At 53.0% G+C, this 16,429-nt stretch overlaps 2 protein-coding genes and 1 long non-coding RNA gene across 5 annotated transcripts in view; 2 read left to right on the forward strand and 1 right to left on the reverse strand.

Annotated features, from left to right (window-relative positions):
• CDK9 (cyclin dependent kinase 9) lies at nt 1-4,742 on the forward strand. The gene is made up of 7 exons (XM_010367829.2): nt 1-962; nt 1,423-1,504; nt 2,243-2,333; nt 2,637-2,803; nt 2,904-3,075; nt 3,234-3,382; nt 3,818-4,742. The coding sequence occupies exons 1-7, from the start codon at nt 523-525 to the stop codon at nt 4,181-4,183; spliced, it is 1,467 nt and encodes a 488-aa protein (XP_010366131.2). The 5' UTR covers nt 1-522; the 3' UTR covers nt 4,184-4,742.
• The window catches only part of LOC115893872, a 14,190-nt gene continuing 2,462 nt past the window's right edge, over nt 4,702-16,429 (reverse strand). The window contains exons 2-3 of one of the 2 annotated variants that reach the window (XR_004053902.1): nt 12,609-12,711; nt 4,702-6,054 (exon numbers count right to left, since the gene is read on the reverse strand). This is a non-coding gene — a long non-coding RNA (uncharacterized LOC115893872). Of the gene's footprint in view, nt 6,088-12,608; nt 12,712-16,429 lie in introns of both variants that reach the window. The other variant, XR_004053901.1, reaches the window with a different exon arrangement.
• The window catches only part of FPGS (folylpolyglutamate synthase), a 21,551-nt gene continuing 14,663 nt past the window's right edge, over nt 9,542-16,429 (forward strand). Inside the window, exon 1 of one of the 2 annotated variants that reach the window (XM_010367828.2) lies at nt 9,542-10,420. In XM_010367828.2, the coding sequence (XP_010366130.2) occupies nt 10,304-10,420 (117 nt within the window). In that variant the 5' untranslated portion in view covers nt 9,542-10,303. The remainder of the gene's footprint in view (nt 10,421-16,429) is intronic. The other variant, XM_010367826.2, reaches the window with a different exon arrangement.

Genomic DNA, 16,429 nt, shown 5'->3' on the forward strand with positions numbered 1-16,429 from the left:
AGGAAGGGGCTCTCCACGGCAGCCGGCATGTGGGGGTAAACTGAGGCACGCGGCCGGGCGCCCGCAGCCAGGTGCCGAGCGCGGGGCCCCACCTCCGAAGGCGGAGGAGGGGCTGCGGGCGGTGACGCGCCGAGGGCGGCCGGCGGACAGCGAGCGGGCGGGCGGGCGGTGGCGGCGGCGGCAGGTGCGGCCGCGGAGGGTGGGAGGGAGGAGGGCGGGGGCGGGCGGAGGAGGAGGGGAGGGCGAGGCCGGGCACCTCCCCCTTTATAACGCGCCCCCTCCCGGGCTCTCGGGCCGTCTCCTAGTCGGCTCTTCCCGTCTCACCCCCTCGCCCGGCCGCCCCGGGCCCGGGCCCGGCCAGGGAGCCCCCAGGCCGCGGCTCGGGGGCTGCCCCCCCGCCCGCTGCCCCGCGCAGCCCGGCGGAGGCGGCGCCGTCGGAGGAGGAGGAGCAGGGCACTGCGGCTGGCCCCGGATCGGGCGCCAGAGCGGCAGCAGCTTCGGCAGCAGCGGCGGCCCGGGCCCATGCAGCGGGACGCGCCACCCCGAGCCCCAGCTCCGGCGCCCCGGCTCCCCGCGCCCCCGATCGGGGCCGCCGCCAGTAGTGGCGGCGGCGGAGGCGGGGGCAGCGGCGGCGGCGGAGGCGCCTCTGCAGCTCCGGCTCCCCCTGGCCTCTCGGGAACTACAAGTCCCAGGGGGCCTGGCGGCGGGCGGCGGGCGGAAGAGGCGGGGTCGGCGCCGCGAGGCCGGAAGTGGCCGTGGAGGCGGAAGTGGCGCGGCCGCGGAGGGGCCTGGAGCGCGGCGGCGGCGGGACCCGGAGCGGGAGCGGCAGCAGCAGCGGCTGGGGGCGGCGGCGGCGCGTTGGAGGCGGCCATGGCAAAGCAGTACGACTCGGTGGAGTGCCCCTTTTGTGATGAAGTTTCCAAATACGAGAAGCTCGCCAAGATCGGCCAAGGCACCTTCGGGTAAGGCTGGGCCCCTCGGGGCCGGGAGCCCTGGGCCTGCACCCCAGGGCCGACGTCGGGATGCCCCGGGCCCTGCCCGAGTTGGTAGAGAAAGCGTCTGTCCCCGGGCTTGCCCACTGGTCTTTAGGCCGCGCCGCACCCCGCCCCGGCCTGAAGGAGCCGGCTGGTGGGGAGGAGCCTGAGGCCCGTGGTGGGGGCGGGGAGGGGCTGCAGAGAGGCGCCCGTGAAGGGAGCGGGATCTCTCCAAGAGACACCCAAGTGAGGAGAAGGGACTGAGGGAAGGAAGCAGAGGCTCCGAACGAGACCGGGTGCCGGGTGGTGGGGTAGCCGCGTGCCCTGGGTACTTACCCCAGCCCCGCCCGGGAATCTTTTTGCTGCTGCCCCTCCTCCTGTAGTGGGGGAGGGGCGGGCCCTGCGGAAATCGCCTGATGAGCTCTCTCGTCTCCCTTTCCGCCTGCAGGGAGGTGTTTAAGGCCAGGCACCGCAAGACCGGCCAGAAGGTGGCTCTGAAAAAGGTGTTGATGGAAAACGAGAAGGAGGGGGTGAGTACGGATCGGGCGTGCGGGCCAGCCGTCGAACTGCCCAGGACCCCGGGTCGGTTTTCCCCCCTGCTGGTTGTAGGAGTCTCAGGTTGAGATTTCATTTTTTTTGTAGTAGTTCAGAAATTTCCAGGGAATTTGGTCTCCACCCTAGAACTAAATGCTTCATTCTTAGGCAGTTATGGGTGAGGCCAGGAGGGGGAGTTGATGCATGCATCGTGTGTACTTTAGTTCACGAAGTTAGGAAGCTTTTAAACACCTTTTTTTAGTGTTAAATTTTGCTTAATGTTAAGGAAAGATACATACGCATGCAAATTTTTGAAAAGTGACTTAATACTCAGTTATTTAACGTATTTAAAAGGAGCAGTACCTCCACCCCATCTTAGCTCTAGTACAACTTCCCATAAACCTTCGTTTTCCTAATGCGCTTTAGCGAGGATATTTTTAAATCATCATGTTTGTTGCCAACGAAACAGCCATAGAGCTGAAGTTTGAAGGCTGAAACCGCTGAGCGTTTAGTGGCTAATAGCAAAGTATTGCTGTTTCAGTTTGTTGTCTCAAATCATCTCCTTGAAGTGTGCACGCTCCTACTATATCCATTTTACAGGCAAAGCTTCTGAGACAGCTGGTTTCAGAGCCCATGATCTTGCTCTGTCTCCCAACTTGCCTCTCAATATAGACTCCAGGGCTGGGCTCTGTACTGCGCTCGCTCTTGACCACTTTCCCCTCTCTCCCACCCAGTTCCCCATTACCGCCTTGCGGGAGATCAAGATCCTTCAACTTCTAAAACATGAGAATGTGGTCAACTTGATTGAGATTTGTCGAACCAAAGGTAAGTTATTTGGATCTTACGAGAAGATGACACTTGTAGCCTAAAACTGCCTCCTCTTGACTCAGATGGACCCATGGTGACTGCTTTCTCTGGTCCTCTTTCATCGTAGCTGGTGCTTCCTCGGGGCCTGCTCTGGCCCAGAAGAGGCACTCAGAAAATATTTGACCAGTGAAGGAAGGAACAGACAGATGCTCTGGAGGGCATGGGTGCCCGTGGGTTGGAGCAGGAAGAAAGAAACTGGTTGTGGGAAAGTGTGTTGGGTGTGGTTTTCTTGACTTTTTCTTCCTTGTATTCCTGCCTCAGCTTCACCCTATAACCGCTGCAAGGGCAGTATATACCTGGTGTTCGACTTCTGCGAGCATGACCTTGCTGGGCTGTTGAGCAATGTTTTGGTCAAGTTCACGCTGTCTGAGATCAAGAGGGTGATGCAGATGCTGCTTAACGGCCTCTACTACATTCACAGGAACAAGGTGGGGGCGAGAGCTGGGAGAAGGACCCAGGCTTGGGCTGGCCTTGGCTCCCACTCCCAGGTGGATATCACTGAAGGAGCCACTCTTGCCCTTCTTGCAGATCCTGCATAGGGACATGAAGGCTGCTAACGTGCTTATCACTCGTGATGGGGTCCTGAAGCTGGCAGACTTTGGGCTGGCCCGGGCCTTCAGCCTGGCTAAGAACAGCCAGCCCAACCGCTACACCAACCGTGTGGTGACACTCTGGTACCGGCCCCCGGAGCTGTTGCTCGGTGAGGACTCCCGAGCGGGCCGAGGGGGGTGAGGGCCAGGCATCTACCTGGCCCCTGCCCCCCCACTGCCAGGGCTTCTTGAGCTGCCGGCCCTGGGGCATTGAGTCTCAGGAGGCCTTCGGGCTCAAGGGGCCCTCCTGGTGCGCTCTTCTTCCCAGGGGAGCGGGACTACGGCCCCCCCATTGACCTGTGGGGTGCTGGGTGCATCATGGCAGAGATGTGGACCCGCAGCCCCATCATGCAGGGCAACACGGAGCAGCACCAACTCGCCCTCATCAGTCAGCTCTGTGGCTCCATCACCCCTGAGGTACGGGGTCCCGGTCCCCCGGCAGAGGAGTGGGGAGTGGAATGGAAGGAGTGCTCCTCTCTGGAAGGGAGGCTAGTTTGGTGACAGGGCCTGCCCAGGAGCCACACAGGCTATGCGCCAGTCTCGGTTCCATCAGCCATTCTGTGGCCTTGGGCAGAACAACTGAGTCAGCACTGGGGTTCTCTTCTGTGAAGCAGAAATATCAGGGTTGGAGCCTGTATTCCAGGTGATGTGGGTAGAAGGGTCTGGCACGTGGTATGTGCCAATTTGTGGCGGGCACTGCTTCTCTTGGGAGGGGTCGAGTTCTCTCTCCAGTAGTAGTCTGGGAGCCTCGAAGTGGAGCAGGTATTTTAGTCCTTTAAGGCCTTGACAAAGGGATAAGCCACGTATCTCCTGGCCAGACTTCACCCTCTCTCAACGCCCCCTCCCTCCCAGGTGTGGCCAAATGTGGACAACTATGAGCTGTATGAAAAGCTGGAGCTGGTCAAGGGCCAGAAGCGGAAGGTGAAGGACAGGCTGAAGGCTTATGTGCGTGACCCATACGCACTGGACCTCATCGACAAGCTGCTGGTGCTGGACCCTGCCCAGCGCATCGACAGCGATGACGCCCTCAACCATGACTTCTTCTGGTCCGACCCCATGCCCTCTGACCTCAAGGGCATGCTCTCCACCCACCTGACGTCCATGTTTGAGTACCTGGCACCACCTCGCCGGAAGGGCAGCCAGATCACCCAGCAGTCCACCAACCAGAGTCGCAATCCGGCCACCACCAACCAGACGGAGTTTGAGCGTGTCTTCTGAGGGCCGGCGCTTGCCACTAGGGCTGTTCTATTTTTTTTTTTTCTGCTATGTGACTTGCATCGTGGAGACGGTGGGGCATTTGAGTTTATATCTCTCATGCATATTTTATTTAATCCTCACCCTGGGCTCTGGGAGCAGCCCACTGAGTGGACTGGAGTGGAGCATTTGCTGAGAGGCCAGGAGGGTATCGGGGCTGTCCTGTTCTCGCTGGCTTTCTGGATGGTGCCCAGAGGGTTTCCATGGGGTAAGAGGAGGGGATCTGCCACCAGTGACTTTTTCTAAGAGCTCCCAGCATGGTGGAAGAGGGGACAGGTCCCTCACCCACCCACAATCCTATTCTCAGGCTGAGAACCCTGCGTGGGGACAGGTCTGGCCTCAGGAATGGGTTGTTTTTGGCCTAACCCTCAGAAGCACTGGGGCTGGCACAAACTCTTGGTTTCTTCAACAGGAGAATTTTATCGTGTTTCTTTTGGTTCCATTGTTTGGAGACATTCCTGGCCACAGTTTGATCCGTTAGAATTAAAAGGTTTTTTTTCTTTTTTTTTTTTTTTTTCCTCCAGGAGTTGATGTGTGTTTTGTTCTGCGCACATGCCACCAACTCTTCCCCCACAGTCAGCAGGTTGGGCCTGAGCATTGGGACTTGATTGTGAAGTCACTGGAGGTCTTGACTCTTTTATCTCAGTTCCTGTTCTCTTACATAATTGTAAAGGACCTTTGTCTGTTTTTCCTCTTGGGTGCCTTCCAGAACGCATCTCGTGTCCCTGGTGAGGGAATTGGCGAGGACCTGCTGCGAGCTGCTGTGGCTGCAGTGGTGACCCAGCTGGGCAAATCACTGGAGTGACAATTTGACTTGTCACCTGAGAAGGATGGTCCCTCAGGCTGCTGGGTAGAGGGCCTGGGGCAGGCCGGAGAGAGAAAGTGTGCAGAGGGTGAAGGGATCCCAGGGGTCTTGGAAGGTGGCAATAGTTTGAACAGGGTGGGGAGTGTGTGGGAGAAAAATACAGGCTGAAGGTAGAATACCTGGGACCCTTTGAGGAGCGGAACATTCTGGCGGGCACTTTTCTGTGAGCCTGAAGTTGGGAAGAGACATTCTGGAGGTCAATTTCCTACATCCTCTTACGGGCAGAGACCTTGAAGTGGGGCCGGGAAGGAAGGTTGGCAAAACCTTTGACCAGAACTGTCCATTTACAGAAATTGACCCAGACCACAGCACAAAAGGCCAGTGAAAGAAAAAAGAATTTTTCTTTTTTTTTGAGACAGGGTCTCAGTTGCCCAGGCTGAAGTGCAGTGGCGTGATCTCGGCTCACTGCAACTTCTGCCTCCCGGGTTCAAGCGATTCTCCTCCCTCAGCCTCCTGAGTAGCTGGGACTACAGGCGCCCACCACCATGCCCAGTTAATTTTTGTATTTTTAGTAGAGATGGGGTTTTCCCATCTTGGGCAGGCTGGTCTCGAACTCCTGACCTCAAGTGATCCGCCCACCTCAGCCTCCCAAAGTGCTGGGATTACAGGTGTGAGCCACCACGTCCAGCCAAGAAAAAATTCTTGATTGGTGTATTTGTTTTCCTGAGACCGCTATAACTAATTGCTACAAGCATGCTAGCTTAAAGTAACACATTTATTCTGTTCCAAAGTTACTGGTAGCAGGGTCGGCTCCTGGAGGATCTGAGGGGGAGAGAATCCTTCCTGAGACTCCTGGTGACTGCTGGCAGTCCTTGCATCCCTTAGGCTTGTAGATGTGTCACTCCGGTCTCTGCCTGTGTTCACATGGCATTCTTCCCTCTGTGTCTTTTTTTTTTGAAGTGGAGTTTCCGTCTTGTTGCCCAGGCTGGAGTGCAATGGCATGATCTTGGCTCACTGCAACCTCCGCCTCCTAGGTTCAAGCGATTCACCTGCCTCAGCCTCCCTAGTAGGTGAGATTACAGGTGCCTGCCACCACTCCTGGCTAATTTTTGTATTTTTAGTAGAGACAGGCTTTCACCATGTTGGCCAGGCTGGTCTCGAACTCCTGACCTCAGGTGATCCACCCGCCTCAGCCTCCCCAAGTGCTGGGATTACAGGCATGAGCCACCACGCCCGGACTATGTGTCTGTCATATGTGGACACCAGTCTGGATTTAGGGGCCACCTTGACCCAGTGTGACCTCATCTTAACCGATTACACCTGCAAAGACCCTCTTTCCAAATAAGGTCATATTCTGAGGTTTGGAGAGGACATGAATTCAGGGGCACACTTCAGCCCAGTATAACTAGTAGTCAAAGAAATCCAAATCGGCCGGGCGCAGTGGCTCACGCCTATAATCCCAGCACTGTGGGAGGCCGAGGCGGGCGGGTCACGAGGTCATGAGTTCAAGACCAGCCTGACCAAAATTGTGAAACCCCATCTCTACTAAAAATACAAACATTAGCTGGGTGTGGTGGTGGGCGCCTATAGTCCCAGCTATGTGGGAGGCTGAGGCAGGAGAATTGCTGGAACCCAGGCCGGGAGGCACAGGTTGCAGTGAGCCAAGATCGAACCACTGTACTCCAGCCTGGGTAACAGCGAGACTTTGTCTCCAAAAAAAAAAAAATTAGCTGGGCATGGTAATGCATCCCTGTAATCCCAGCTACTCGGGAGGCTGAGGCAGGAGAATCACTTGAACTAGGGAGGTGGAGGTTACAGTGAGCTGCGATTGTGCCACTGCACTCCAGCCTGGTGACAGAGCGAGATTCCATCTCAAAAAAAAATAAAAAATCCAAATCAGGGCTGGGTGCAGTGACTCAGGCCTATAAACCCCAACATTGGGAGGCCGAGGTGGATACCTGAGGACAGGAGTTTGAGACCAGCCTGGCCAATATGGCAAAACCCCATCTCTACTAAAAATAGAAAAATTAGCCAGGTCTGGTGGCGCATGCCTGTAATCCCAGCTACTTGGGAGGCAGAGGTGGGAGAATTGCTTGAACCCAGGAGACAGGTTGCAGTGAGCTGAGATGGCACCACTGCTTGGCAGTCTGGGTGACAGAGCGAGACTTATCAAAAAAAAGAGAAAAATCCAAATTAAAGCTATTGTGAGGTGTCCTGACAGCAGTCAGTAGGAATTGAGTGGGAAAACTCAGGGCTGGCCTAATTGTATTTTCTTTGAAGGATAAGAAGCTTCTCTAAAAGGTTCATATTCTTTGACTCAGCAGTTCTACTTACAGGAATTTTGTAAGAGCAATCACACAATGATAGTCTTTATGTCATTGAACCCTCACTGCAATTTTGATGGTCTCATTCATTCATTGAGCATACTTACTAGGTGCGTCTTCCAAGGGCCGTCCTGTTCGGGACTTAATACAGCTGGAAACTGGTGGCTCACCCCCACCCCAGTGGAGCTCACCTTCCAGTAGGTCCAGACTGGTTTGATTGAGTTCCGTGGAAAACAATAAAGTGGGGTAAGGGGAAAAGTCGGGGGGAGCTGAGGGTCAGCGTGACATGGAAGCAGAAATCAAGGCTTTTTGGGGAGGGGGTGTGGGTACAAGTGCCAAGGGCTGGGAAGCCTTTGGGGAGCTTTGTACAGAGTGTGTAGTTCTTTATGTTTCAGTGTTTCCTCATAGTTGGTTAACTAATATATTTGTTATGCAATTAAGCCATCTTTTCATTTTTAAACATTTTGAAAAACATATTTTTTAGAGATGGGGTCTTGATTTGTTGCCTAGGCTGGTCTCCAGGTCCTCAGCTCAAGGGATCCTCCCACCTTGGCCTCCCAAAGTGCTGTGATTACTGGTGTGAGCCACCATGCCCAGCCAATTAAGCTACATTTTAAAACAAACAAGACAGGCGCTAAACCCTGGAGCTGCTGACCCAAGCTCATCCTCCCCCCTCTTCCCCAGTCTTCCCCAGGGAGGAACAGGGACTGGCCAGTCAGGTGAGGGTTCTCTAGCTTTGGCCTCAAGCTCTGGTGTGACATGGGTGCTGTTTCCACCTGTGGAGGGAAGTATGTGGACTGGAATAAAGGCTCCCAGAGGGCAGGGCCTTGTGGGGCTTTTACCATGTTTCTGGCACCTAGATAGCACCTGGCACGTGTGAGTCTCTGGGATACAGAGGAGTGAGTGCAGTGAACACATGGCCAAGGAGGCTGTGCAGATGGGAAAGGCCTTCACCAGCTCATGGGGATGAACTCAGGATGTCACCCTGCAGGGGAACTGAATTCTGTGTCCTGGCCTTTTGTTTAAGAGCCTGGAGTCACGTCCTGGGTTTTTTTTTTTTTTTTTTTTTTAAAGGAAAAATGGTTTTATTCATTTGTACTTAAACCAGCTAAAGAAGTACTGATGTCATTGTAATGCAGCAAATACAAGACCTCTTTTCACAAATAATAGCATAACCATCAAAATAGGGACTACAGTAAAACAGCCAAAAAGGGCTGAGGGAATCAAGTATGTTACAACTTAATCCTTCACCTCAATAGAATTTTAATTTTATTATTATTATTATTTTGAGACGGAGTTTCACTTTTGTTGCCCAGGCTGGAGTGCAATGGAGCCATCTCAGCTCACTGCAACCTCCGCCTCCGGGAATTCAGGCTATTCTCCTGCCTCAGCATTCCTGAGTAGCTGGGATTACAGGCGTACACCACCACGCCTGGCTAATTTTGTATTTTTAGTAGAGACGGGGTTTCTTCATGTTGGTCAGTCTGGTCTCAAACTTTGGACCTCAGATGATCTACCCGCCTCAGCCTCCCAAAGTGTTGGGATTACAGGCGTGAGCCACCGCGCCCGGCCTATTATTATTTTTGAGATGGAGTCTCACTCTGTCGCCCAGACTGGAGTGCAGTGGCGCAATCTTAACTCTGCAAGCTCTGCCTCCCGGGTTCACACCATTCTGCCTCAGCCTCCCAAGTAGCTGGGACTACAGGCGCCTGCCACCATGCCAGGCTATTTTGTTTTGTTTTGTTTTGTTTTTGAGACGGAGTCTCGCTTTGTCACCCAGGCTGGAGTGCAGTGGCGCCATCTCAGTTCACTGCAAGCTCCGCCTCCCGGGTTCTCGCCATTCTCCTGCCTCAGCCTCCTGAGTAGCTGGGACTACAGGCGCCCGCCACCTCGCCTGGCTAGTTTTTTGTATTTTTTTAGTAGAGACGGGGGTTTCACCGTGTTAGCCAGGATGGTCTCGATCTCCTGACCTCGTGATCTGCCCATCTCGGCCTCCCAAAGTGCTGGGATTACAGGCTTGAGCCACCGCGCCCGGCCTATTTTGTATTTTTAATAGAGACGGGGTTTCACCATGTTAGCCAGGGTGGTCTCGATTTCCTGACCTCGTGATCTGCCCACCTCAGCCTCCCGAAGTGCTGGGATTATAGGCGTGAGCTACCGCGTCTGGCTTATTTTTTTAAGACAGACTCTGGCTCTGTTGCCCAGGCTGGATCACAGTGGCTCGATCTCGGCTCACTACAACCTCCTCCTCCTAGGGTCAAGCGATTTTACTGCCTCAGCCTCCAGAATAGCTGGGATTAAGGACGCCTGCCACCACTGCCGGCTACCTGGCTTCTTTTTGCCCGTGATTTGGTGAAACAGAGCCTCTTCCTCCAGCAGACTTGGACTCTTAAGGGTGTCCCGTGTCCACCCTGTCCTTTGTGTACTCCTCTCCCTGGCCAGGATCTCACCCTGGCAGGGCAAGGGCAAAACGGGCCCTAAGTGTAAGGTGGGCGGGCTGGGATAAGGAGGCTTGGAAGAGGCCAGATAAAGCCAGCCCCAAAGTCTGGAAGCCCACCCAAGCATAGCCCCCTCCCCTCCCACCCGCCTACCTGCCTGCGTGCTTACCTTTAACCTCTACCCAGTTGTTATTTAACTCGCAGTGAGGTTCTGACCCGTCCCATGCTCCACTCCAGAAGCCCGCTAGGGAAGCTAAGTTCCTGGGCTGATCCTAGGATGAGGGCAGGAACCTATGAGGTAAAACCTTTTTCCCTGCACACTGGAGAGGCCAGAACTTCTGCCCCCAGTCCCGTCAGGGGAGGGGAGGGGAGGCCTTGGCATCTCCCCAAATCACGTTCTCTGGGTCAACGAGCCTCACAACTCCAGCTAAATCCTGGGTAGAGGTGGCTTGGCAGAGGTGCCCACACGTGTGTGTCACTTCGTGCCCTACCCAGAAGGGGAGCAGGAGACCAAGGGATGAGAGGTACCAAGTCCGTGGCTGCCTCCTTGCCAGTGGCTGACAAGTTCTGGTGGGAAGGAACCATGGAGGGCCCATCCAGACAACCTTCCTCAGCTAAAACTGCCTCCTTCCAGGTAGGAGAACCCGGTGACCAGGAAGGTGGTCTTTCCTCTCTAAGCCTCAGTTTCTTGGGGGTGATGCTGCCAGCCCCTCACAGGGCTCACCCTAGCACTCAGCATGCTTAGAGAGTGAGAACAAATTGAAAAAAAATTCTACATTTTTTCCCTCTGAAAATTGGTAAGACGGCCGGGGGCGGTGGCTCATGCCTGTAATCCCAGCACTTGGGGAGGCCGAGGCGGGTGGGTCATGAAATCAGGAGTTCGAGACCAGCCTGGCTAAGATGACGAAGCCCTGCCGCCACTAAAAATACAAAAATTAGCCAGGCGCGATGGTGGGCACCTGTAGTCCCAGTTACTTGGGAGGCTGAGGCAGGAGAATCACTTGAACCTGGGAGGCAGAGGTTGCGGTGAGCCGAGATCACGCCACTGCACTCCAGCCTGGGTGACAGAGCAAGACTCCGTCTCTGAAAAAAAAGCCGGGCATGGTGGCGCATGTCTGTAATCCCAACTACTCTGGAGGCTGAGGCAGGAGAATCTCTTGAACCTGGGATGTGGAGGTTGCAGTGAGCCGAGATCGGGTCTCTGCACTCCAGCCTGGGCAACCGAGTGAGACTGTCTCAAAAAAAAAAAAAAAGAAATCCTCACTCTCCTAAAGAGACTGAGGGTCAGACAGGATCAGAGAGGGAAGTGTCTTGCCCATGGTCACACAGCAGTTCGACAGCAGAGAGGGCCGGGGTGACCAGACAGGTGGTGGTGAGGTGCAAGGACCAACATTAAGGTCAGTAATCTGGGTTTGAGTGGGCCCTGGCACGTCCATGTGCCTGCTGTATCACCCTAGGTGAATTGATTAATCTCTCTGAGCTTTCATTTTTCCACCTGTAAAATAGGGATCATCTGTAATTCACACAATTTTCATGAGATTTCAGGTGCCAAACACAGGGATAAGTGCTTAATAAATGTTTGTTTTAAGGCAGTGTCTTACTCTGTCTCTGTGTCACCCAGGCTGTAGTGCAGTGTCACCATCTTGGCTCACTGCAGCCTCCACCTCCCTGTTTCAAGGGATTCTCCTGCCTCAGCCTCCCAAGTAGTGGGGCTCCTGGAGTGTGTCACCACACCCAGCTAATTTTTGTAATTTTAGTAGAGATGGGGTTTCAGCGTTGTGGCCAGGCTGGTCTGAAACTCCTGACCTCAAGCGATTGAACCACCGTGGCTTCCCAAAGTGCTGGGATTATAGGCGTGAGCCACTGCTCCCAGCCTAGTGCTTACTTAATAAATGTTAACAAAAAACAACCCACCCCGGCCGGGCGCGGTGGCTCAAGCCTGTAATCCCAGCACTTTGGGAGGCCGAGACGGGCGGATCACGAGGTCAGGAGATCGAGACCATCCTGGCTAACACCGTGAAACCCCGTCTCTACTAAAAATACAAAAACTAGCCGGGCGAGGTGGCGGGCGCCTGTAGTCCCAGCTACTCGGGAGGCTGAGGCAGGAGAATGGCGTGAACCCGGGAGGCAGAGCTTGCAGTGAGCTGAGATCCGGCCACTGCACTCCAGTCCGGGCGACAGAGCGAGACTCCGCCTCAAAAAAAAAAAAAAAAAAAAAAAAAAAAAAAAAAAAAAAAAAACAACCCACCCCAAAAAGGGAAAGAGGACAAAAACAAGGCAAGGGTGTTTCAGCAGAGGCAAACGTCACAAGCAAAAGCTTGCAGGTGGGAGAGGCCAAGGGCAGTTGCTGAAGTCCTTGCCAGCTGGCAGGGACTCTGCCCTGTAAGTGGGGGATGAGTCCAGAGGCAGGTAGGGACCAGGCCACAGTGAACTTGTGGGTTTTATTAATCCTGAGTGTGTGACGGGGCAGGAGAGAGTGTAGTATCCCAGGCAGATCTGAGGCCCCAGCTTTCTCTGTCTCTCAGCCTCAGCCTGCCACTCTGCAATGGTTACCCTCTGACCTGGTCGGGGTTTGTAAATCTGTATGTTCCTTTGTGAATTTCTTTGCTGCCCTCTCACCCCTGGGTCTGGGTGCTCTGTGAACAGTACCTTGTCTTCTGTTCTCCACAGTGACCCCAGCATCTAGCCCAGGGTCTGGCAGAGATAATTTCTTCCCAATGAATAAGTGAATGAATGACATCGTTTCCCTGTGGGAAGGTGGGGCTTAAGGCAGAGTTCCTCAGTCTGCTCCTACCCCAGCCCCTCCTTCCCTCCACACGCACCTGCAGATCTGCCCACATGAGTGTGCACCGGCCCACATACTGGTTCCTCTGCCCCCTTTGTTTTCTCTTCTCTCCAACAATGGCTGTGTTTCTGTTGTTGTTCCTGGAAAGAGGGAACACAGTGCCTTCGTGGGCGCCAAAAGACCAACAGCAGTTCCCTCTCCAGCTGCATGATGAAGATCCCTTTGATTTTTCCCTTTACACTTTCTTCTAGTTCCTTCTATAAATATTTGTGGCTTTTCAAATAAAAAGCCACAAAGGAGGTGAGTGGGCTATAAAAGAAAGAAAACAGCTTTTTTTTTTTTTTTTTTTTTTCTGAGACAGAGTCTCACTCTGTTGCCCAGGCTGAAGTACAGTGGTGTGATCTGGACTCATTGCAACCTCTGCCTCCTGGGTTTAAGCGATTCTCCTGCCTCAGCCTCCCTAGTAGCTAGGCTTACAGGCACACACCACCACGCCTGATTAATTTTTGTATTTTTAGTAAAGATGGGGTTTCACCATGTTGGTCAGGCTGGTCTTGAACTCCTCACCTCATGGTCCACCCGCTTCGGCTTCCCAAAGAGCTGGGATTGCAGGTGTGAGCCACCGCGCCCGGCCAGCTTTTTTTTTTTTTTTTTTTTTTTTGAGATGGAGTCTTGCTGTCCCTCACATCGGAGTGCAGTGGTGCGATTGCAGGCAGGTGCCACCACACCTAGCTATTGTATTTTTAGTAGAGACAGGGTTTCACCATGTTGACTGATGTTGAACGTGAGGTGATCCACTGCCTCAGCCTCCCAAAGTACTGTGATTACTTACAGGCATGAGCCACCATGCCCGGCCACAGACGGCTGTTAAAACACAAAAAAGTGCTCAGCCTCCTTCACAATAAAATAAATGTAAATGATAACTACTCAGAGAATCCATTTTTCCACCTTACATCTGGCAAGGATCAAAGCTGGCTGCGTTGCTGAAGATGTGAGGAAATCCTGGCTCATGCACTCCTGAAGTGGGGAAAACTTGTACCCCGCTGGGGAACAGCGTGGCCATGTGTATAAAAATGTCGGCTGGGCCGGGCGCAGTGGCTCACGCCTGTAATCCCAGCACTTTGGGAGGCCGAGACGGGCGGATCACGAGGTCAGGAGATCGAGACCATCCTGGCTAACACGGTGAAACCCCGTCTCTACTAAAAACACAAAAAACTAGCCGGGCGAGGTGGCGGGCGCCTGTAGTCCCAGCTACTCGGGAGGTTGAGGCAGGAGAATGGCGTAAACCCGGGACGTGGAGCTTGCAGTGAGCTGAGATCCGGCCACTGCACTCCAGTTCCGGGCGACAGAGCAAGACTCCGTCTCAAAAAAAAAAAAAAAAAAAAAAAAAAAAAAAAATCAAGTGCAGGTCACCTTTGACCCAGCAATTGCACTTCTTGGAATATGTCCATGAGATATGCCACACAAGGAAGAAATGATGAAGGTAAAATGTTACCCACTGTAGCTTGGGTAAACTGTTATCTATTACTTGTGATAGCACAATATTGGAAACAACCCAAATGGCCATCAGTAGGCAACAGGCTGAGTACACAGTAGTACTTCCACACCATGGAGTACTACACACAGCTTCAAAACAAATTCGCCAACGGAATGGCCCTTATGTACTGACACAGCCCAGAATAGGGCCCTGGTTTAAAAAGGACATGGCGAAAGCACGAGGCAGGCTTGCCTTGCAGTCTGCTGCTATCTGTGAGTATAAAAGGGAAATCAATATATATTTGTATTTGCTAGTAAATACCTATCTCTGGAAAGGTGACAAGAAACTGATAACATTGACTGCTTTGAGGAGGAGAAACATAACATTGACTGCTTTGAGGAGGAAAGATTAGGGTGCTGGAATCTGGGCTCCCAGAGAGGGAGGCTTTTTACTGTACACCGTTTTGACCCTTTAACTATTTGTTGTTTTTTGTTTGTTTTGAGACAGAGTCTTGCTCTGTCACCCAGGCTGGAGTGCAGTGGTGCAGTCTCGGCTCACTGCAAGCTCTGCCTCCCAGGTTCAAGTGATTTTTGTGCCTCAGCCTCCCAAGTAGCTGGGATTATAGGCGTGCATCACCAAGCTTGGCTAATTTGTGTATTTTTAGTAAAGACGGTGTTTCGTCATGTTGCCCAGGTTGATCTCGAACTCCTGACCTCAAGTGATCCACCCGCCTTGGCCTCCTGAAGTGCCGGGATTGGCCGCGCCCAGCCAATCTTTGAACTATTTGAATGATATATTATCCAAAAAAATATTAGAATTTAAAAAGAAAACATAAGAAAAAGTATTTTTTTCAGCATTGTGGACAAGCTTTCCACTTTACACCGGAGGAGGGAGTCCGGCTCTGGGATCTCATTCTTGGAGGAATGGCTTAGAGCACCTATGCCACCTCTTACAGATGAGTCCACTGAGGCCACCAATAGTAGATCTGGAAAAAATACTTGCCCTACAGAGGACAGAAACTGAGGGATAACATCAGTTCTACACAAAGTGCCTTTTTTTAAAAAAACGTTTTAAGCATTTGATTTATTTATTTAAAAAGATGGGGGTCTCACTATGTCACCCAGGCTGGAGTACAGTGGTGGTATCATAGCTCACTGCAGCCTCGAACTCCTGGGCTCAAATTTTCCATCTTGACTGGGCGCGGTAGCTCACGCCTGTAATCCCAGCACTTAGGGAGGGCGAGGTGGGTGGATCACCTGAGGTCAGGAGTTTCAGACCAGTCTGCCCAACATGGTGAAACCCCATCTCTACTAAAAATACAAAAATTAGCTGGGGGTGGTGGCAGGCACCTGTATTCCCAGCTACTCGGGGAGCTGAGGCAGGAGAATTGCTTGAACCCAGGAGGCAGATGATGTGGTGAGCCGAGATTGCACCACTGCACTTCACCCTGGGCAACAGAATGAGACTCTGTCTCAAAAAAAAAAAAGAAAAAAAACTCCTGCCTCAGCCTCCAAATAACTGGGACTAGAGATGTGCACCAGCATGCCCAGCAATTTTTGCTTTTTGTAGAGAAGGGGGTTTCACCATGTTGCCTAGGCTGGTCTAGAACTCTTAGGCTTCAAGCAGTCTTCCTGCCTCAGTCTCCCAAAGTGCTAGGATTACAGGTGGGAGCCACTGCGTCCAGCCCACAAAGGGCTATTATAACTGACATGAAGAAGCTCATCAGACATTAGAAAAATGGGCCAAGGATGGGTTAGGCAGTTCACTGAAATAAATGCATGGGAAGATGCTCAAGTTCACTGCAGCAGGGGAATGAGAAACACTGAGATGGTTCTCTGCACCCTGTGGTCTGGGGACATCCTGGGGTACCTCCTTCACACACAGCTGCTGGGATGCCAAGACTACAGCAGCATTGGGGAAAAGGATTGCAAACATACCTGGAGCCAGCCCGACCCCTCCATGCAATCCAACTCACAGAAATTAAGCCCTTCGATGTAAACGCATATCCATAGCAGCAAAACACTGAAGGCAGAATGAATGCCTTTCCATAGGCGAATCCAGGATGTTCCCGGGAAGGCCACACGGCCATTAAAGACACCGCATTAGCAGTGTCCCTGGGGAGACAGGGAAGGAGGTGCAGAGGCTAAGAATAAGGACTCTGGGGCCAGACGTCAAATCTTGGTTTTGTGACTTGAGCATATGCTTTTACTCCTTTGGGCCTATATGATAATATTAGTACCTATTTCATGGGTTTGTGATGAAGATTAAATGAGCAACTGTGTCAGAAGTGTTTACAGCAGTGTCTGAATCTAGAGACGTACTAAAAGTGTTTGCGAAGGGCTGGGTATGGTGGCTCAAGCCTGTAATCCCAGCACTTTGGG

The sequence above is a fragment of the Rhinopithecus roxellana genome, chromosome 16 (genome assembly GCF_007565055.1).
Source record: "Rhinopithecus roxellana isolate Shanxi Qingling chromosome 16, ASM756505v1, whole genome shotgun sequence".
NCBI classification, from domain to species: Eukaryota; Metazoa; Chordata; class Mammalia; order Primates; family Cercopithecidae; genus Rhinopithecus; species Rhinopithecus roxellana.

Excerpts from the sequence above, each read along its gene's own strand:
- CDK9 (XM_010367829.2), top strand. The coding sequence starts at position 523 with ATGCAGCGGGACGCGCCACCCCGAGCCCCAGCTCCGGCGCCCCGGCTC. Across the intron at positions 2,804-2,903 it reads ACTACATTCACAGGAACAAG|ATCCTGCATAGGGACATGAA; the intron begins GTGGGGGCGAGA and ends CCCTTCTTGCAG. Across the intron at positions 3,076-3,233 it reads GCCCCCGGAGCTGTTGCTCG|GGGAGCGGGACTACGGCCCC; the intron begins GTGAGGACTCCC and ends TCTTCTTCCCAG.